The sequence below is a fragment of the Saccopteryx bilineata genome, chromosome 9, assembly GCF_036850765.1.
Source record: "Saccopteryx bilineata isolate mSacBil1 chromosome 9, mSacBil1_pri_phased_curated, whole genome shotgun sequence".
NCBI classification, from domain to species: Eukaryota; Metazoa; Chordata; class Mammalia; order Chiroptera; family Emballonuridae; genus Saccopteryx; species Saccopteryx bilineata.
The window spans coordinates 64,255,382-64,271,563 of record NC_089498.1 but is presented as its reverse complement, the minus strand read 5'-3'; the positions used below and the strand labels follow the sequence as shown (position 1 = coordinate 64,271,563).

Sequence of the window (16,182 nt, the reverse complement as noted above, 5' to 3'; positions counted from 1 at the left end):
GAATAGTTCCAGAGGGTCAGTCACTCCTATATACTCTAATCTGCATTTCAGACGAACCAGGCAAGCCCGCTTCCCCTCGGTGGGACTTACTCCCCCATTTGACCCCCACTCAGTCTCCTCCTTTCTGAAGGGTAGCAGCCAAAAGCCGCGCGGCTAACCCTGGCCAGGGCCACCCCAGCCTACGTCTTGCCCTGTGCGCCTTGCTCACTCGAGCACTCGGGGCGTCCAGAAGCTCCCCCTCAGGGCGGCGCTTGGTGGCCGCTGGAGGAGTTGGCAGCAGCGCCCGCTGCGGGGCGGCCCCGGCAACTCGCCCGCCTGCCCGCCCACGTGCATGAAGAGGAGCGAAGCGCTAGCTGTCGCAGCGCCCGCGCTTGCCGCCGGTGGGTGCCTCACCTCAGAGGCTGGCGGGGGCAGTAACCCGAATCCCGCTGCCACGACCCACATTTGCATAACTCGGTCACCCCCTCCCTCTTTTTTCGGACTCAAGGCTGGAGATGCGAGTCGGGTTCCCCTCCGAGGCGTCGTCTTGCCGGTGGTCAGCGCGGGGGCCGCGGGACCGGCCAGATCGCAGGCGGAGCGGGCTGGCGCACGTGGTAAGGGCGCAGTTCTCTCTCTCTCTCTCTCTCTCTCTCTCTCTCTCTCTCTCTCTCTCTCAACGGGACTCTGCATATTTTTGCCGAGGGTGGCGAACCTACAAGGGTGCTAACCTTGCTGCGACTTCCTTCCTTTTTCCTTTCATTTTTCTCTCCAATTGGAAAAGAGCGCGCAGCACAAGCGAGAAACTTTCCCAAAAATTTCTCTGGGCGTTAGAAGTCAGGAATATGGACGGCCGCGGGAGAACAGATATCGTGGCGGGTAGGGGGAAGAGCGGCACTCAGGTGGAGGCGTAGAGGCCGCTCCCGGCCGCCCGGGTACCCCAGGGCTCTGACTTCCGCGCTGGGGGGCGCGCTGGGGGCTGGGAGGAAGGAGGCTCACTGCGGTAGCAGGTGAGCGGCGGAGTGCCGCCTGCAGCGCCTTGCTTCCTCCACGGCGTGGCGCCGTGGCTCTCGCCCGCCCCAGCCCCCAAGAGGTTGGTGCGGTCCCGGACCCGAGGCAGGAAAGGGCCGGGCCGGGCCCTGGAGGCTGCCCCCGCGTTTTATCCCAGGCCTTGCCTGCATTGGGGCGGGAAGGTGCCAGGCAGCGGCGACACGCCAGGCTTGGACACTTGGGACAAGCCTACCGTGGGGTCCGGAGCGCTCCGGTGTGGGACGGGGTGCTTCGGCAGGTAGGAATAGAGCTTGTAAGCGAGCCAGAAACCCGCCGTCTGTACTTCTGAAGTTTTTAAAAATTGCTTTGGGAACTAAACAGAAAGGTTTACATCAAGGCTAGATTTTTTGTTTGTTTTTCCTCGCAAAGGGAAACGCGTATGGGGTGATGGTGGTTCAAAACTGGCACGGCGATGCTGTTTGCTCTCAGGACTTCTCTGGGCTCTCCCAGGTGGCTCTTGGCGAGGACAAGGAAGAATATACCTTCTAATATATGTGTTCTGGAGTACAGCGTGTTCGGACAGGGCACGCCCCCGGAGTGTAGGCTCTCTGGGGTCGAGGGTTGCCGGGGCAGTGGTTCCGTACAGGCAGTAAGATGAGGAGGGGTGACTTCGAAGAGCATTCTGTCCAGACAGGGCGCACCCCCGGAGTGTAGGCTCTCTGGGGTCGAGGGTTGCCGGGGCAGTGGTTCCGTACAGGCAGTAAAATGAGGAAGGGTGTCTTCGAAGAGCATTCTGTCCAGACAGGGCGCACCCCCGGAGCGTAGGCTCTCCGGGGTCGAGGGTTGCCGGGGCAGTGGTTCCGTACAGGCAGTAAGATGAGGAGGGGTGTCTTCGAAGAGCATTCTGTCCAGCAATCCTGGGCTCCGCTCTGCCGGTTGGGTACCCTTTTGGCGAGGCTGGCGCACCGGCTCGCTGTCAACAGGGAGGTGTGTAGCATAAGGTGTGCAAAGTGGGTGTGTGAGGGCAGCGGGGGTGGGAGTGTGTGTAAAGGAAGTGGAGGTGGGGGGGGGGAGAGAATGTGTGTATGGCGGGGCAGGGTAAATGTCCAAGCCTCCACCTGGACGCCCCCACAAAGCTGACCGCCCAAACACCGGTAGGGCGACCGCTCAGTGCTGCAGCTGAAGGGGGAAGGGAGAGCGCGGGAAGGGGGGTTGTCTCCGCAGAGGATTTCTCTCGGAGCTCCGTGCAGTTATTCTGTTCCTCATAGGGTTTACGCCCCCCCCCCCACCAGCCCCAATGTGCCCAGAATACTTAAACAAACAAACAACCCAAAACCTGTTCCGTTTTTGCTCCTGTATAAATAGAACAGACTTTCCAAAAAAGCAACACCGCATTCACTCTTATCATCAGCCACTTCTTTCCACCAAGTAATTCAGAAAAAAGCAGTCAGCTTCCGTGAATGCACGAAGGTTTTTTTTTTCTTTCTTTTTTTTTTTTTACTTCGCTGCCTCCTTGTGCTTGCGGTTTTGAGCTGCCAAGAAAGTGAGTAGGGGTTTGACTGTAGTGTCTCGGCTCCGCTCGGTTTCTTTCCGAAGTTTAATTTTCCGGAATGGCTCCCAAACAAGGGCTGAGGAGGCGGAGCCGCCGGCACCGGATCTTCGCCTTTTTTGGAAAGTCCCGGAGAACCGGAATTCCTCCCAGCCCCAAGAGGCCGCGCCGCAGCCCGACCCGCTAGCTCTCCCCTACTGGCCTGAGCCCGACCCGCGGCGCGCCCCGTCCCCGCCAGGCCCTTTGCCCTGGACCTGAGCTGCGGCTCCGACCGCGCGCCCCAGACCACAGCGGATCCCTCGGGCTGCAAGCCGCGAGTCCCGAGCTCGGTGGAGCCCGCGCAGCCGAACCCCTATGCAAATCGGCCATGTGACGGCAAAAGCCGCCTGGCCCAGCCCTGTTCCTCAGTCCATATATGGGCAGCGACGTCACGGGCATTGAGGACCTGCCCATAAATACTTAGAGCAACACTTTCCATCTAACCCGGAGAGCAGCAATTGATTAATAGCTCGGCGAGGGGACACACCGACTGTTATAATAACACTACATCAGCAACTCCTGGCTTCCCAGCCGGAACACAGGAGAGAATCAGTGGCAAATAGCCATTTTTCTTCTTTCTTAAAAATACAGCAACTTGTTTGCTAGTTTTATTTCTGTTGGATTTTTTTTTCTTTTTTCTCTTTTTGGTGGCTGCTTTTAAGTGTGGAGGGTAAAAGGAGATATCAACCTAGGCTAAGTCCAATCCCTCTCCAAAACGGCTTCTCTGACACTCCAGGTAGAGAGGGAGTTGGGTCTCCAGTTTGTGCGAGGAGCAAATGATGACCGCCAAAGCCGTAGACAAAATCCCAGTAACTCTCAGTGGTTTTGTGCACCAGCTGTCTGACAACATCTATCCGGTGGAGGACCTCGCTGCCACGTCGGTGACCATCTTCCCCAATGCCGAACTGGGAGGCCCCTTTGACCAGATGAACGGAGTGGCCGGAGGTAAGCCGCGCGGTCCCTCCGCGGGCCAGGACCCACGCAGCTCGGAGGCTGTGGGTGGAAGGTTGTGGGTGGGGTACGGTGTATGTGTGCAGGACTTGGAGGAGAGGGTTGGGGCGCGAGGTGAACGGCGTTGAAGACTGGAACTGGGTGCAGCAGGAGCTCCGTGGGAGCAGGGATCGGGTGCCGGAGCTTGGCGCGCGGGCAAATGTACTGGGTCTCCAGCGAGCCGGCGTTCGTGCGCCGCGCGCGCCCAGCCTCCGGAGGGCTCAGGGGTGAAAGTAGAAGAGGGGCACCATGGGACTTTGGGGGCTTGTGCCGGTGCTCCCGCCGGCGGCACCTGGCCTCCCCTCTCCTGGGGTAGGGGCAAAGTGACGAGAAAGTTCGGGGCTCTGGAAAATAGCTGCGCTTCTGGAGAGCCGAGTGGCGGAGAAGCTCCAGAGGAAAGCGTCCGCTGCTCGCTCCCAGGCAGAGCATTCCCGGGGAAAGTCTCGGAACGCCCAACCGGTGCGGCCTTAAGGAGCGCCCCCACCTGCGCGCGACTAGCGAAGTTGAGAAGGTTGGCGAGGAGGAGAGAAGGGGGCGGAGGAGGAGGGCGGGACGCCGCGGGAAGCGGCTCCTGGGTTGCCGAGGAAGGCCTGCGGAGGCACGGGTGCCGCTGGTTTTCTTGGCGATGCGGTGGAAGGTAGTCTCCCACGGCCCCCCACGCCTTTCTTCAAGCCCTGCCACTGGCCTTGGGCTGGGGCAAGGACGCGAGGGTGTGGGACACGGGTGGGAGGTAAAGGAAACCTATACACTCCTTACACCGCAGCGCCGGATTCCCTCCAGCAGCCGACAGCAGAAGCGCAGCAAGAAAGGGAGGGAGAGAAGGCACCGGAGATAGGGAGCAGCCGGGAAATCACGGCCCCCATTTCGGGCTGCCCTCTAGGGCTGCCACCTTTGCGGCCCCGGCGGGGAGCAATCGTCTGGGTGTTGTCTGCCCGGTGCCCCAGTCGTGGACCCCGCAAGCGAAGGAGAGGGAGAGAAGTTCAGGCAGATGGGGAATTTTTAATATTGTTTCTATTATTGGGTGTTTTTATTGGGGACTGGAGCCACAGATGGCTGTGGAGGGGGGGAGTAGCTCATCCTGCTTTCCAGGAGGTAGTTGGAGTCCCAGACTGTACTGGCTGCCACTGTGAAATCTTGGGCTAGCCTCTTACTGTCTCTGGCCAGCGATTTCCCCACCCAGTTCTAAATTGCTAGGATCCTAGGCCTTGGGAATGGACCCGGGTGAGAGGGGATGAGGAGGGATTCTTGGCTGCATTCTCATTGCTCCACCTTCATTCTTCCTTCTCCCCAGATGGCATGATCAACATTGACATGACTGGCGAGAAGAGGCCCCTGGATCTCCCATATCCCAGCAGCTTCGCTCCTGTCTCTGCACCCCGAAATCAGACCTTCACTTACATGGGCAAGTTCTCCATTGACCCCCAGTACGCTGGTGCCAGCTGCTACCCAGAAGGCATCATCAATATTGTGAGTGCAGGCATCCTGCAAGGGGTCACCTCCCCAGCTTCAACCACAGCCTCATCTAGCGTCACCTCTGCCTCTCCCAACCCACTGGCCACAGGACCCCTGGGTGTGTGCACCATGTCCCAGACCCAGCCTGACCTGGATCACCTCTACTCTCCACCGCCACCACCACCTCCTTATTCTGGCTGTGCAGGAGATCTCTACCAGGACCCTTCAGCGTTCCTGTCAGCACCCACCACTTCCACCTCTTCCTCTCTGGCCTATCCACCGCCTCCTTCTTACCCGTCCCCCAAGCCAACCACGGACCCAGGTCTCTTTCCCATGATCCCAGACTATCCTGGATTTTTCCCATCACAGTGCCAGCGAGACCTGCATGGTACAGCTGGCCCAGACCGCAAACCCTTCTCCTGCCCCTTGGACTCTCTGCGAGTTCCCCCTCCACTCACTCCACTCTCTACCATCCGCAACTTTACTCTGGGGGGCCCCAGTGCTGGGGCCGCAGGGCCAGGGGCCAGTGGAGGCAGCGAGGGACCCCGGCTGCCTGGCAGCAGCTCAGCAGCAGCTGCTGCCGCTGCCTATAACCCACACCACCTGCCGCTGCGGCCCATTCTGAGGCCTCGCAAGTACCCCAACAGGCCCAGCAAGACGCCAGTGCATGAGAGGCCCTACCCGTGCCCAGCAGAAGGCTGTGATCGGCGCTTTTCCCGCTCCGACGAACTAACGCGGCACATCCGCATCCACACGGGGCACAAGCCCTTCCAATGTCGGATTTGCATGCGCAACTTCAGCCGTAGTGACCACCTCACTACCCACATCCGCACCCACACTGGCGAGAAGCCCTTTGCCTGTGACTACTGCGGCCGCAAGTTCGCCAGGAGTGATGAGAGGAAGCGTCACACCAAGATCCACCTGAGACAGAAGGAGCGCAAGAGCAGTGCCCCCACCTCCGTGCCAGTGGCCTCCACGGCCTCCTGCACCGGGGGCACGCAGGCTGGAGTGCCCCTGTGCAGCAGCAACAGCAGCTCCATTGGTGGAGGGTCCCTGGCCACTTGCTCCTCTAGGACCAGGACACCCTGAGACCAGACTCAGGCTGACACACCTGCTCCTAGAGGTCCCAGAGCCCCTTGGTCCACTGGAGCTGCACAGCAAACACTACCATCCTTCCTCCTTCTTGGGCAAAGGGCCTTGGTGGACCCAGCACTGCCCCTCTTTCCATTTAGAAGCAGGCCCTTCCTAAACATTAGCCCACCTTAGTCTCTCTTTGGTGAGTTATCACCCCAAGGTCACGGGGAGGTTTGGAAGGGGGTTTGGTGGGGGTCCCTGTTCTAGAGGGCTGAGGCCTAACCCTGCTTTAAAGGGTTGTTTGACTAGGTTTTGCTCCCGCCCCCCATTTTGACCAATTACAGGCTTTTTTTGACTCTGAATGTCTGAGTTGATCTGAGACGTTTTCTACAGTAGGTTGGGAGATGCTGATCCCTTCAGGTAGGGACAGCAAAGGCAGAAGCAAAACTGATGTGCACTTTATGGCTTGGGACTGATTTGGGGGATGCTGTACAGTGAGTAAAGCATGGTGTTTATGCTGCGTTCTGTGGCCCTAGAACAGTGAATCAAAGCTTATCTAGTCCTCTCAACCCTTTAAGCAATATGTACTATAAACTCAGAGAACAGAAGTGCAATGTGATGGGAGGGACCTAGCAATATCTGCTCCTTTTTGAGTTGTTTGAGAAATGTAAAGACTATTTTTGCAGTGTATATCCACTCAGATTTTGTGTATTTTTGATGTGCACTGTTCTCCAAGTTTTGAACCTTTGGGAAAAAAAAAAGTAAAGCATTTATGACCTCTTGAAATGAGTCAGAGGTTAACTTATTTAAAAGGGGATGTACATATATTCTCTGAAACTAGGATGCATGCAATTGTGTTGGAAGTGTCCTTGGTGCCTTGTGTGATGTAGACGATGTTACAGGGTCTGCATGTAAATGGGTTGCCTTATTATGGATAAAGAAAAAAAAATCACGCCCTGGGTTTAGTATGGCTGTATATATCTGCCTATTAATATTTGGAATTTTTTTTTAGAAAGTATATTTTTGTATGCTGTTTTGTGACTTAAAAGTGTTACCTTTGTAGTCAAATTGCAGATAAGAATGTAAATAATATTACTGGAGCCAACTTGGTTTATTAGCTCTTAATAGTCGTGGAAACATGAATGATTTATTCTAACACAAAACCACTAACTGAAGTTCAGATAATGAGTGGTTTATGACAATAGTGTAAATAAATACTTTTCAACAATATTTTTGCTCAAGAAATCGTTTCTGAAATATTTGCTGGGTGAGCATTCAGTAGTCATCCAGTGATTTCAATGCTTTGACCCAGCCAGGATATCCAAGTTTTCCTTGCTAGCCTCTCAATACCAGCCCTCACCCCAAAGCAATCTCCATTCATAATCAAACCTACTATTCTGGGGATTTCCCCAATGCATTAGTGTAAAAGTGGGGAGGCGTTGTTTTGACTCATTGTTCCGTCCTCTATAACAGCCTATAGCTTCTCTCCTTTCCTGAGTGGGCTCCGGAAAATAAATACTGACAAACAAGTGCCCACTCGGAGACTACACATTTGCAACTGCTTTCAGAACCCTGACCAGGGCCAGGAACTCAGACGAAATGTGGCTTTGTGGAAAGTGTGGTGGCGTGGTCAAGCTGGAAATGACTTTCAGGTTCCTGGATTAGTCTCATGACCACAGAAAACTTTTTGAAAAGCACTATCACCTCTTCAGATCAAAAATGCATTCAGACATTGCTGATGACAGCATTTATGAGTTGCCAAAGGAATTACCCCAGGACTCATTTCTCTCCCCGATTACCCCCTGTTCAGAAGGATCATTAATCTGCCATAGGTGTGGTGGGTCTAAACATTACCAAAATACACAGCTCATTAGATATGTGTACAACAGCCTTTGATCTCAAAGACAACTTGAATAAAATAGATAAATATTGTACTACACGGTACTGGATAATAATAGTTCTAAAGAGTATACCATATCCTTCATTTTACTGTGAGCCTTTTGGAATGATTTTAAAATATAAAGTCACCACCCCTAAAAAAGCTGTCTATCATACAAAGCAAATGACTGTCTTTATGAAGTTATATTTCTCTAAAATTGGGCCTAAATATTTCAAGTTCCTCCACTGCTTCTGTATCCTTACACAACTGCAACACACTGGAGTGCCTCCTGTTTAAGCGTCATCGTCTGAAAACCCTGTCCTATTTGTCCAGACCGATAATTGATGGCCTATATCTTAGCAGAGAGCAACAGCTACTCCTGGAAACTTTTTGTTCTTACTAGCACTAGAATTTGAGATCTAATATACAGAGGTAATAAACCCTTTTCTTATTTTTTCCCTGTCCAAATTTCAAAGATGTAGAATAACTATATCACTACTAAAGAAAAATTTCTAAACTTCAGTGTCAGATTGTTCTAGTGACCGGCTTCATTCTGCTCATATGTCTTAGCCTAGCGGGGTTAGCTCAGTCTGTTAAGAGCCTCATCCTGAAACAAGGTTGCAGGTTTGATCCCTGGTCCGGGCACATAACAAGAGTCAACCAATGAATGCACAACTGGGTGGAACAAATTCCTTCCCCCTCCCCTCTCTGTCTCTCTAAAAATCAATCAATCAATAAATAAAATAAAGCCCTGGCCAGATAGCTCGGTTGGTTGGAGGGTCACCCCAGGGCACAGAGGTTGCCAGTTTGACTCTCTGGTCGGGGCACATGCAAGAGCAGCTGGATGTTCTTGTCTCTCCCTGCTCCTCTCTCAAAAATTTTTTTAAAAAATCCTATTTCGTAGCTTGTCAGCATATTATCTTCCTTGGTTGGCCAATCTTTTTAAACACATATAAAACAATTCCACATTTTGATAACTATATTTTTAATGAAACTTCTCCTGCCAAAATTTCATTATATTCAAATATATCTAAGTTTTATATGATCTGTAATTGTCTTGCCAATTTTTAATTTCAGAGCAGCTTCTGTTAAGGTAACATAAACAATTGTTTATAAAGCAACAGACTAAAAAAGGTTTTTAAAGAAGATTAAGATTACATACATTTTATGATAGTCAAATTAGTTACATACTCACTTTTACCTTGATTTAGGCTTGAAGTGGTATAAGTATACCAGTGTATTGTTTTTTCAGAGTGGCTTTTATTCCTTAATTTCAACAATGTTAGGTCAATCTTTAATCAGATTTTACTTCTGGCTTGAAACATTTCAGGTACTTTTCACAAGTCTCTCAGTTTATACTTTGCTCAAGAAATAAAGCATATAAAGCCAAGTCTGTTCCTTCTTATAGTCAATGCTTTATTGAATAATATTATTGGTGTTCCAGCTGCTACTGGGAATTCTTATTAAAAATATACTTCTGGAGAGTAATTCCATAAATTTAGATCATAATGCATTTGAGATGGTTCAGTGGAAGAAGGTGCACAATGTGGTGTGCAGACGGCGTTTTGATGAGTTGTACCCTCTAAACCTGTAGTTTTGTAAACCAATGTCATCCCAATAACTTCAATTAATAAAATAAAAACAGGTCTATTAAACCTAAATAAGGTTTTCAGTTATTCATAAACCAGAATATTTGATTTCAATATCCTAACTACTAATGAAATTAAGGCACATTGTTTGGTATATATATTAAAAATGGCTGTAATATATTTTAACAGTTCAATACAATGTATCGTGTGTATGCATGTGAAGAATGGTCAGCATCACCACAAGTGCCTAAAATGCCTCCAGTCCAAACATATTTTATAGTAAAAGAAAATATTTATGTCCAACGATTCTCTCCTTTGTGGATGCAAGTATTTTTGTTTTCTTGCACTAGCTTATTTTCCTTAAATAGAAGAGATACTTTGTTGCAGAAAAATAGTATGGTTAAACATTAAATAATTTCAGATATGTTTTCAATCACAGTTTCAAAGCTGACTCTCAAGGAAATAAATTTTAGAATCTGCAGGCCACCAGTTTTTAGTACAACATAATTTTGCAGTATAGATTATTAACCTTTAAGAATAATTAAAATGTAGTCATTGTAGCATGTAATATTTTCCTTCTCTATTTTGCAATAATCAGGTAAGATTTACCTCTAACCAATTTCAAACATGCTTTTATTTTCCACAAGTACAGATTTTAATCCAGAAATGTAAACATTCCTGGATCTGAAGATTCGGTACATATACGGAGCTTAACAAATTATTTCTTTCTCTGACAGTAGATGCCTCCTTGCACTAAGGGGACCAGAGTTCAGACCAGGAGAGTTACACGAGCATTACTGCCCTCAGGTTAGAGTTGAATAGCAATGGGCAGAAACCTGAATTAAAGCTATATTGCTTCTTCAATGAGCAGTAGAGTGATAGCACAAGATTCAGTCATTTGGAAGAGCTAAGTGATGACAGAGTCCTCCTGGGATGCCAAGATTGAGCCCTTACAAAGGACAATGCAAAAGGAGGAGTAAAAGGTGGAGACTTTGGGAGAAGTTAAGGAATATTAGTGTTAAAAGGTCAGAGAAACCACTCCTGTTCACAAACATATTACTTTAAAAATAGGTTCACCATTTTCATTAATAAACAGCAATTGGTATAAACTCAATCCACACAAATTAGGCTTAGTAAAAAATCAATTCTCGTAAAGTAAACGGTAGACACACAATACTCTCCACTGATATAAATGGCCACTGATATAACCAGAAAACTAAAAAGCTTTAGAAGTATTTAGACAACTTGTTACCCATGAGAAGCAATTATTGCAGGTTATTCAACAGAAAAGTGATTCGTATCATTGTGCTCATTAGTCTTTGTAGGGAAGACAAATTTTCCCCCCAGTTGTTACTAAAAGTTTATATTGCAGAAATACATGGAAATAGCAGCACATGAAGTTAGTCATAACTAAGTTTATGCAGAAAGGTGTAAGGTTTTTCTGTGCATTTGTCTTTGTAAGAAAAATATCCTTTTCATAGTGGCTCACTAAATTATAAAATAAATTAATGTTCACCATTAATTTATTCAGAATTTATTAGTGAACCAAAAGTTTCACTGTCTTGAACTTAACTAGAGATAGAATATTGCTGTTTTGGCCTGCAATAATTTGTTATTCCTTTGAAAAGCACCTTAATTTTTTCATTTAACTTGCTTGTACTTGAGAACTTTACATAATAAAGTTTTTTGGGAAAAATATTTCCTTTATTATTGTCCTATTGCCAGAATGACTTTTTGTAGGTTTAATGTACTTCAGGTTATATTATAATATACACATGAACACCCACAATCTTAATAAGTTAATTAACTTTTGGCTACAATATAATTCAAAACCTACCTTTTCAGGTAGGTATGTGATTGACAACCAAACACATTTCTACTGTGCTATGAAACCACCATTTGGTGAACATTCTTCTAAGAAAATCATCATTTGCATATGCAGAACTTATTTTCTAACTGAATGCACCAAGAACTGCTTCAAAGTGTCCCCGAGATATAACTACACCAGAATGTGAAGCTACCATAAAACAATGTTAGTGTCCCCAGAGAAAATTCTTGGCATAATGCCTGTGTCAGGCTTTGTAACATTGTGGGACGTCACCTTGAGTAAGCCTCTTCTTGTTAAAAAAAAAATAAATAAAATCAAGAACTTGCCTTTTCATTCTATTTAAAAATTTGGAACAAATATTCCTTCACTTTGGGTCTCTGTAACCCAGTATGAATAAAGAGGCAAAGGCACATACTGTTTTCCTACAGGGTTCACACTTTCCACCAATAGCAAATCTCCCTTTACTACAGATATTAGAATTGGATTGCCACATGGGCAAGTCAATCAAGAGGGCTTAGACGACAGCTGGGCAAATTTTAGTGTTTATTTCTACAGTTTGTTTTTATTAAAAGTTTGTGTAAAAAGGAATCCTATAAATAGAAAAAAAGGGGAAAACAATAGTGCTCCATGGCCTGAAGCAAATGGTGTCAATGCATTTGTAAACAAGGTCAAGTTGCTTAGCCTATTAAAAGGACAAAAATAAAACTGGTCACAGATAGCACAACTGTGTGGAAGTGTTTTGCCCGAGTTTTGGTGGCCTAAAAGGGCCAGCAGTATAGTTATCAATTCTGTAGCCTTGATCACCAGTGACTTCTCTCTTCCTATAGAAAACCACACCAGATGAAGCAAGCAATGGCTCTCTCTTGTTTGACAGGGTACTGAGAATAGGGCCACCAACAACACAGTTGGAACCACCAGCCCTCTGGAACATTAGGGTTGAGAGAATTTGAAACAGTTTTCAACATTTTTCTCCACTTTTGCAGGGAAATACTGGAAGTAAATAGGGACATGGAATTCAACAGCTGGCCAGAGATGTTTTACACTCAGGTATTTGGAAGCATACTGATTCAGCGCCTCTGAATCTTCTGGTTATAAAATACAGAATTACCCTACCACCTCTTACACTACCATTAAAAAAGTCACTTGAGGATAATGTAATTTTTGCATTAGGGTGAATCTGCAACAAGAAATCTGCTCAATTATTGGGAAGATAAGGTCTATGTGACAGTTTGTCACTGTGATACACAGGTGTGAATTTCTTAGTAAATGCTCCTGGAGTAAACCAGATGTGGTTACTGACAAGAGACAATCTTGTCCTCTACATGTATAGTTATGTTTCGGAGATGATTCCCTCCCTAACCCTGGAAAAATGATTTATTTGCACAACTAATTAATCTGGCAGGGCAGCTCACTTGATACAGTAACTCATCTCTTTAAACCAGTTTTTAACCAATGACTTGAACTAAAAACAGTTCAAACCACTGGGTCACGCACAGTCAAGTTAAAACTACAGCAAGGACTAAAAGGGCATAGGGACATAAGTGGAAAACAAACCCTATTTACCCAAGGCGGAGGCGAGGGGAGAAAAGAAAATCTTTCAGTGTATTTTGTATAGAGTGGAGGACAGAGGGAAGAATATTTTCATTATGGCTTTAGGATGGAAGCGCTTCAGATAGTCTCCTGCTCCCCTCCCCCAAATCAAAACCCAGGTGGCAGTGACAGAGCCAGGAAACAACCTAGCCTTCCACCCCCATAACCGTGCCCGGTGGCTGCAGTCCAGTCGCCCGCGCTTCCCAAAGCTCCGGAGGAAGCGGCTACAGCCCACTCCAGTAGATCCAATGCCCAGGCGATCTGGGGGTAGGGAGAGAGCCCTTGTGGTAGGTCGCTGGCAGCCAGGCCCCGATCTGAGTAGGGCACATTTTCGGCCGGGGGACCCAACATTCCCCGGCTCCTGTAGCTTCAAGGGACAACCTTGGGCCCTGGATAGGGCTCCCCCTCGCACCAGAAGTCATCGGCCTGCGGGGTCTCCAAGAGCCACACCTCTCGAGGCAGGTCACAGGTCGATCCGGTGGCCTCCTTGGCCCTGACGGGTTCCAGCACCCGGTAATAGTGACAGTCTCGGCCGTCGTCAGGGTCGTAGGGCGGGGCCAGGATGTCCAGGAAGGCGGCGGGCCCGTCCACAGCATCGATCTGGTGCAGGTTGTCCCGGTGCGGTGTGAGGACGCAGGGGCCGCTGGCTTCGGTGTACTCGGCTCGCGAGCGCAGAACGCCCGGCCGGAGGGCGTCCCGCTCCCGGGCCTGCAGCGGTGGCTCGAACTGCTGCTCTGGCGGTGGGGCCCGCTGCTTGTGCCCGGCGCTTGCCTCCAGCTTGTCCATGCAGCTGATACGCACGGTGCCGTAGAGGACCTTGAGCATGCCGTGCATGCCCGGGTGGTCATGCAGCGGGATGGACGTGCCGTTCTTGAGCAGGAACACGCCGAGGCTGAAGCCGTCCGTCTCGTAGATGTGCATGTAGGTAACGGGTGGCATCCTGGGCGACAACGGCTGCAGCGTGGCCTTGCGCGGGGCGATATTCAGGTCCTCAGCGCGGACCTGGGTCAGCAGGTTCTTCAGCTTGCTCAGGTTCTCTGGGAAGCCCTGCGGCATCGGCGCCTCGGGGCCTGGCACCGCGCCGCGGTCGGAAGCGCTGCGGCCGCCCCCGCTGCCTCGGAAGGTGAGGCACGCCTGGCGGGCGATCCTTTGGATCAGGGAAGCCATGTTGTCTCGGGGCATGCTCGGCTGTTCCTCCGAGTGCCGAAGCCTGCCCCCTCCTTTCCTCCGCCCCTTGCGGTCCCCGGCGGCCGCCACAGCTGCGCGCAGCCCCGGGCGAGGCGGGACGCCCCGCAATTACCCGCTCTTGGGGCGCGGGGCACCGCGGCCGCTAACCTCAGCAGCCACGCGCCCGCAACGGCTCGGCGCGCCCACCTCACGCCCCCTCCGAATGCGCACGCGCACGCCCCACACCCGGCACTCACGACCCAGGAGCAGGTACCAGCGTTGTGGACGCTGGCAGGCTCTGCCTTACGCCCGACGCTCCATTGTTGGGGCCAGTACCTACGACGGTGGCCCGGCGCTCCTAGCGCTTTGCACAGAATGCTGGGACTTGTAGTCTGATATTCCGCAAGAGCTCTGACGGAATTTCCATTGTCCTCTGGAAAAGGGGAGGATTCGATATTTTGGTTACAAAGCGACCTTCCTTACAGTTGGAAGGTGTTTGCGTATTTGAAAGAAAGCGAATCGGGGCACAAGAGAAAAAGCCAGTTAACTACAACTCCCGGGATCCCCTGCAGGCTGGTGTGACGCACTTCCGGCAGGTGGCTTGTGCCCTGGAGGCTTTTGGCTATCCCAGGCGACTGGCTTAGAGGGTCGTTAACCTTTTGACGCCGCTGGGGCCTGTTCAGCCAGCCTGGATCACTTTTCTCTGGCTTCACTCCTGGGAAAGAAGTGGCTCAGCTAATTTTTTTAGCACCTTGTGGCCTCCTACGCAGCACTGCCTGCCACAGGGATTACGGAACGGCACTTTAGTAATTTTTAAAGTTTCATAGGCGGTGGAGGCCGTCCGTGGTGGTCCAGTGACGACTCAGCACAGTTGTCCCCAGCTGTTGTTTGCATCAACAGCAGGGTCTGTGGACGTTGCTTTTTCTGGTTACACAGCACAGTAGTTTTTTTGAGGATTCTCGAGAGGCCATTTGCTGTGGTCACGGATTCTGTACAGTGATATTTATCAAACCTTGGTTTGCCTAAGAAGCACCTGGCTGGGGGTTGGGGTGGGAGAAGGATGCTTTTTAAAAATACAGATTACGTCGCCATACTGAGATTGATTAGACGATTCTGAGGCATCCTGTAAGATACAATGGTGTGCGAGAAATAGGCAAACGCTTACCTTGAGTTTAAAGTTTCTTTGGGCTTCCAAAGTTAAACATGGGCTTCTTGTTTATTTTGTAATTAGAGTGGTTCAGTAAAAATCCTTTTCAGTTAAAAACGGAATGCTTTTTTTTAGGTAGCTATGTAACCTATATAAAGAACACTCAGTATATGCTGGGCACTGTTAAATGCATTCATTATCTTATCGATACTATACTATTTAATCCTCACAGCAACTTTTAAGAAGTGAACACTCTTTTCATTTGCAGATGAGAGAATAAATTGCACTAGGATAGTAAGTAATTGGCAGGGAATAAACAGCTTAACAGACAGTTTTACCAAAAATGGCAGCATGATTTGGTGTTAAAAGCACCAAATGTGGAGGATATTGTTTTTCCAGCCTACTATACTACTTTGTCTTAGGCGGACTCTACCATTTTGGAACCTCATTTCATTCACTTGTGGAATACCGGAGTTAGGGTACCAGTCTTTCCAAGTCCTGGTTACTGATCAGAAGCCCATGGGGAGCTGTATAGAAGTAAAGATTTGGGGGTTACACCTTAGAAATTCTGATTCAGAACTGGTATGAAGCCTAGAATTTTTATTTTAAGCTGTTCCCCAAATGATTATCATCCCAGTTTGAGAACCACTACTACATCTGTAAATAGTTAATCGGTTCTTAATATCAGGTGATTTTGATTGACAGGATGGTTATTTGGTTTAGAAAAGGACTTTTAAGATTGATCATTTTCAGAGGTTGTGGTAGGCCAGTAGCCGTGGCCACCATCACAGCCTCCTGGCCCATGCAGGTTTGCATTTGATTCGGACAGACGGTAATGAAACAACAGAGCCAAGAACTGGTGGGCCGTCTTTTATTCCTGCTCGCAACCAGCGGGCGAGAAAATACACACAG

At 49.3% G+C, this 16,182-nt stretch overlaps 2 protein-coding genes across 3 annotated transcripts; one reads left to right on the top strand and one right to left on the bottom strand.

Moving 5' to 3' along the window:
- Window positions 1-494: 494 nt before the first annotated feature.
- Window positions 495-7,716, top strand: EGR2 (early growth response 2). 2 transcript variants are annotated; one of them, XM_066243801.1, is made up of 3 exons: window positions 495-593; window positions 3,391-3,499; window positions 4,836-7,716. In XM_066243801.1, exons 1-3 carry the CDS (start codon window positions 495-497, stop codon window positions 6,083-6,085), a joined length of 1,458 nt encoding a protein of 485 aa, XP_066099898.1. In that variant the 3' UTR covers window positions 6,086-7,716. The 2 variants fall into 2 exon arrangements, with proteins under 2 accessions (XP_066099898.1, XP_066099899.1); XM_066243802.1 differs by lacking the exon at window positions 495-593 and adding an exon at window positions 3,013-3,290.
- Window positions 7,717-9,344: 1,628 nt separating this feature from the next.
- Window positions 9,345-14,482, bottom strand: ADO (2-aminoethanethiol dioxygenase). The gene has a single exon (XM_066242574.1). It carries the CDS (start codon window positions 14,136-14,138, stop codon window positions 13,326-13,328), a length of 813 nt encoding a protein of 270 aa, XP_066098671.1. The 5' UTR covers window positions 14,139-14,482; the 3' UTR covers window positions 9,345-13,325.
- Between the last annotated feature and the right edge of the window lie 1,700 nt (window positions 14,483-16,182).

What these genes read in the sequence shown, in the direction of transcription:
- EGR2 (XM_066243801.1), top strand. Translation starts at nt 495, where the DNA reads ATGCGAGTCGGGTTCCCCTCCGAGGCGTCGTCTTGCCGGTGGTCAGCG. An exon ending in GGAGCGGGCTGGCGCACGTG is followed by an intron (nt 594 to 3,390) that starts GTAAGGGCGCAG and finishes TTTGTGCACCAG; the next exon opens with CTGTCTGACAACATCTATCC. An exon ending in GATGAACGGAGTGGCCGGAG is followed by an intron (nt 3,500 to 4,835) that starts GTAAGCCGCGCG and finishes CCTTCTCCCCAG; the next exon opens with ATGGCATGATCAACATTGAC.
- ADO (XM_066242574.1), bottom strand. Translation starts at nt 14,138, where the DNA reads ATGCCCCGAGACAACATGGCTTCCCTGATCCAAAGGATCGCCCGCCAG.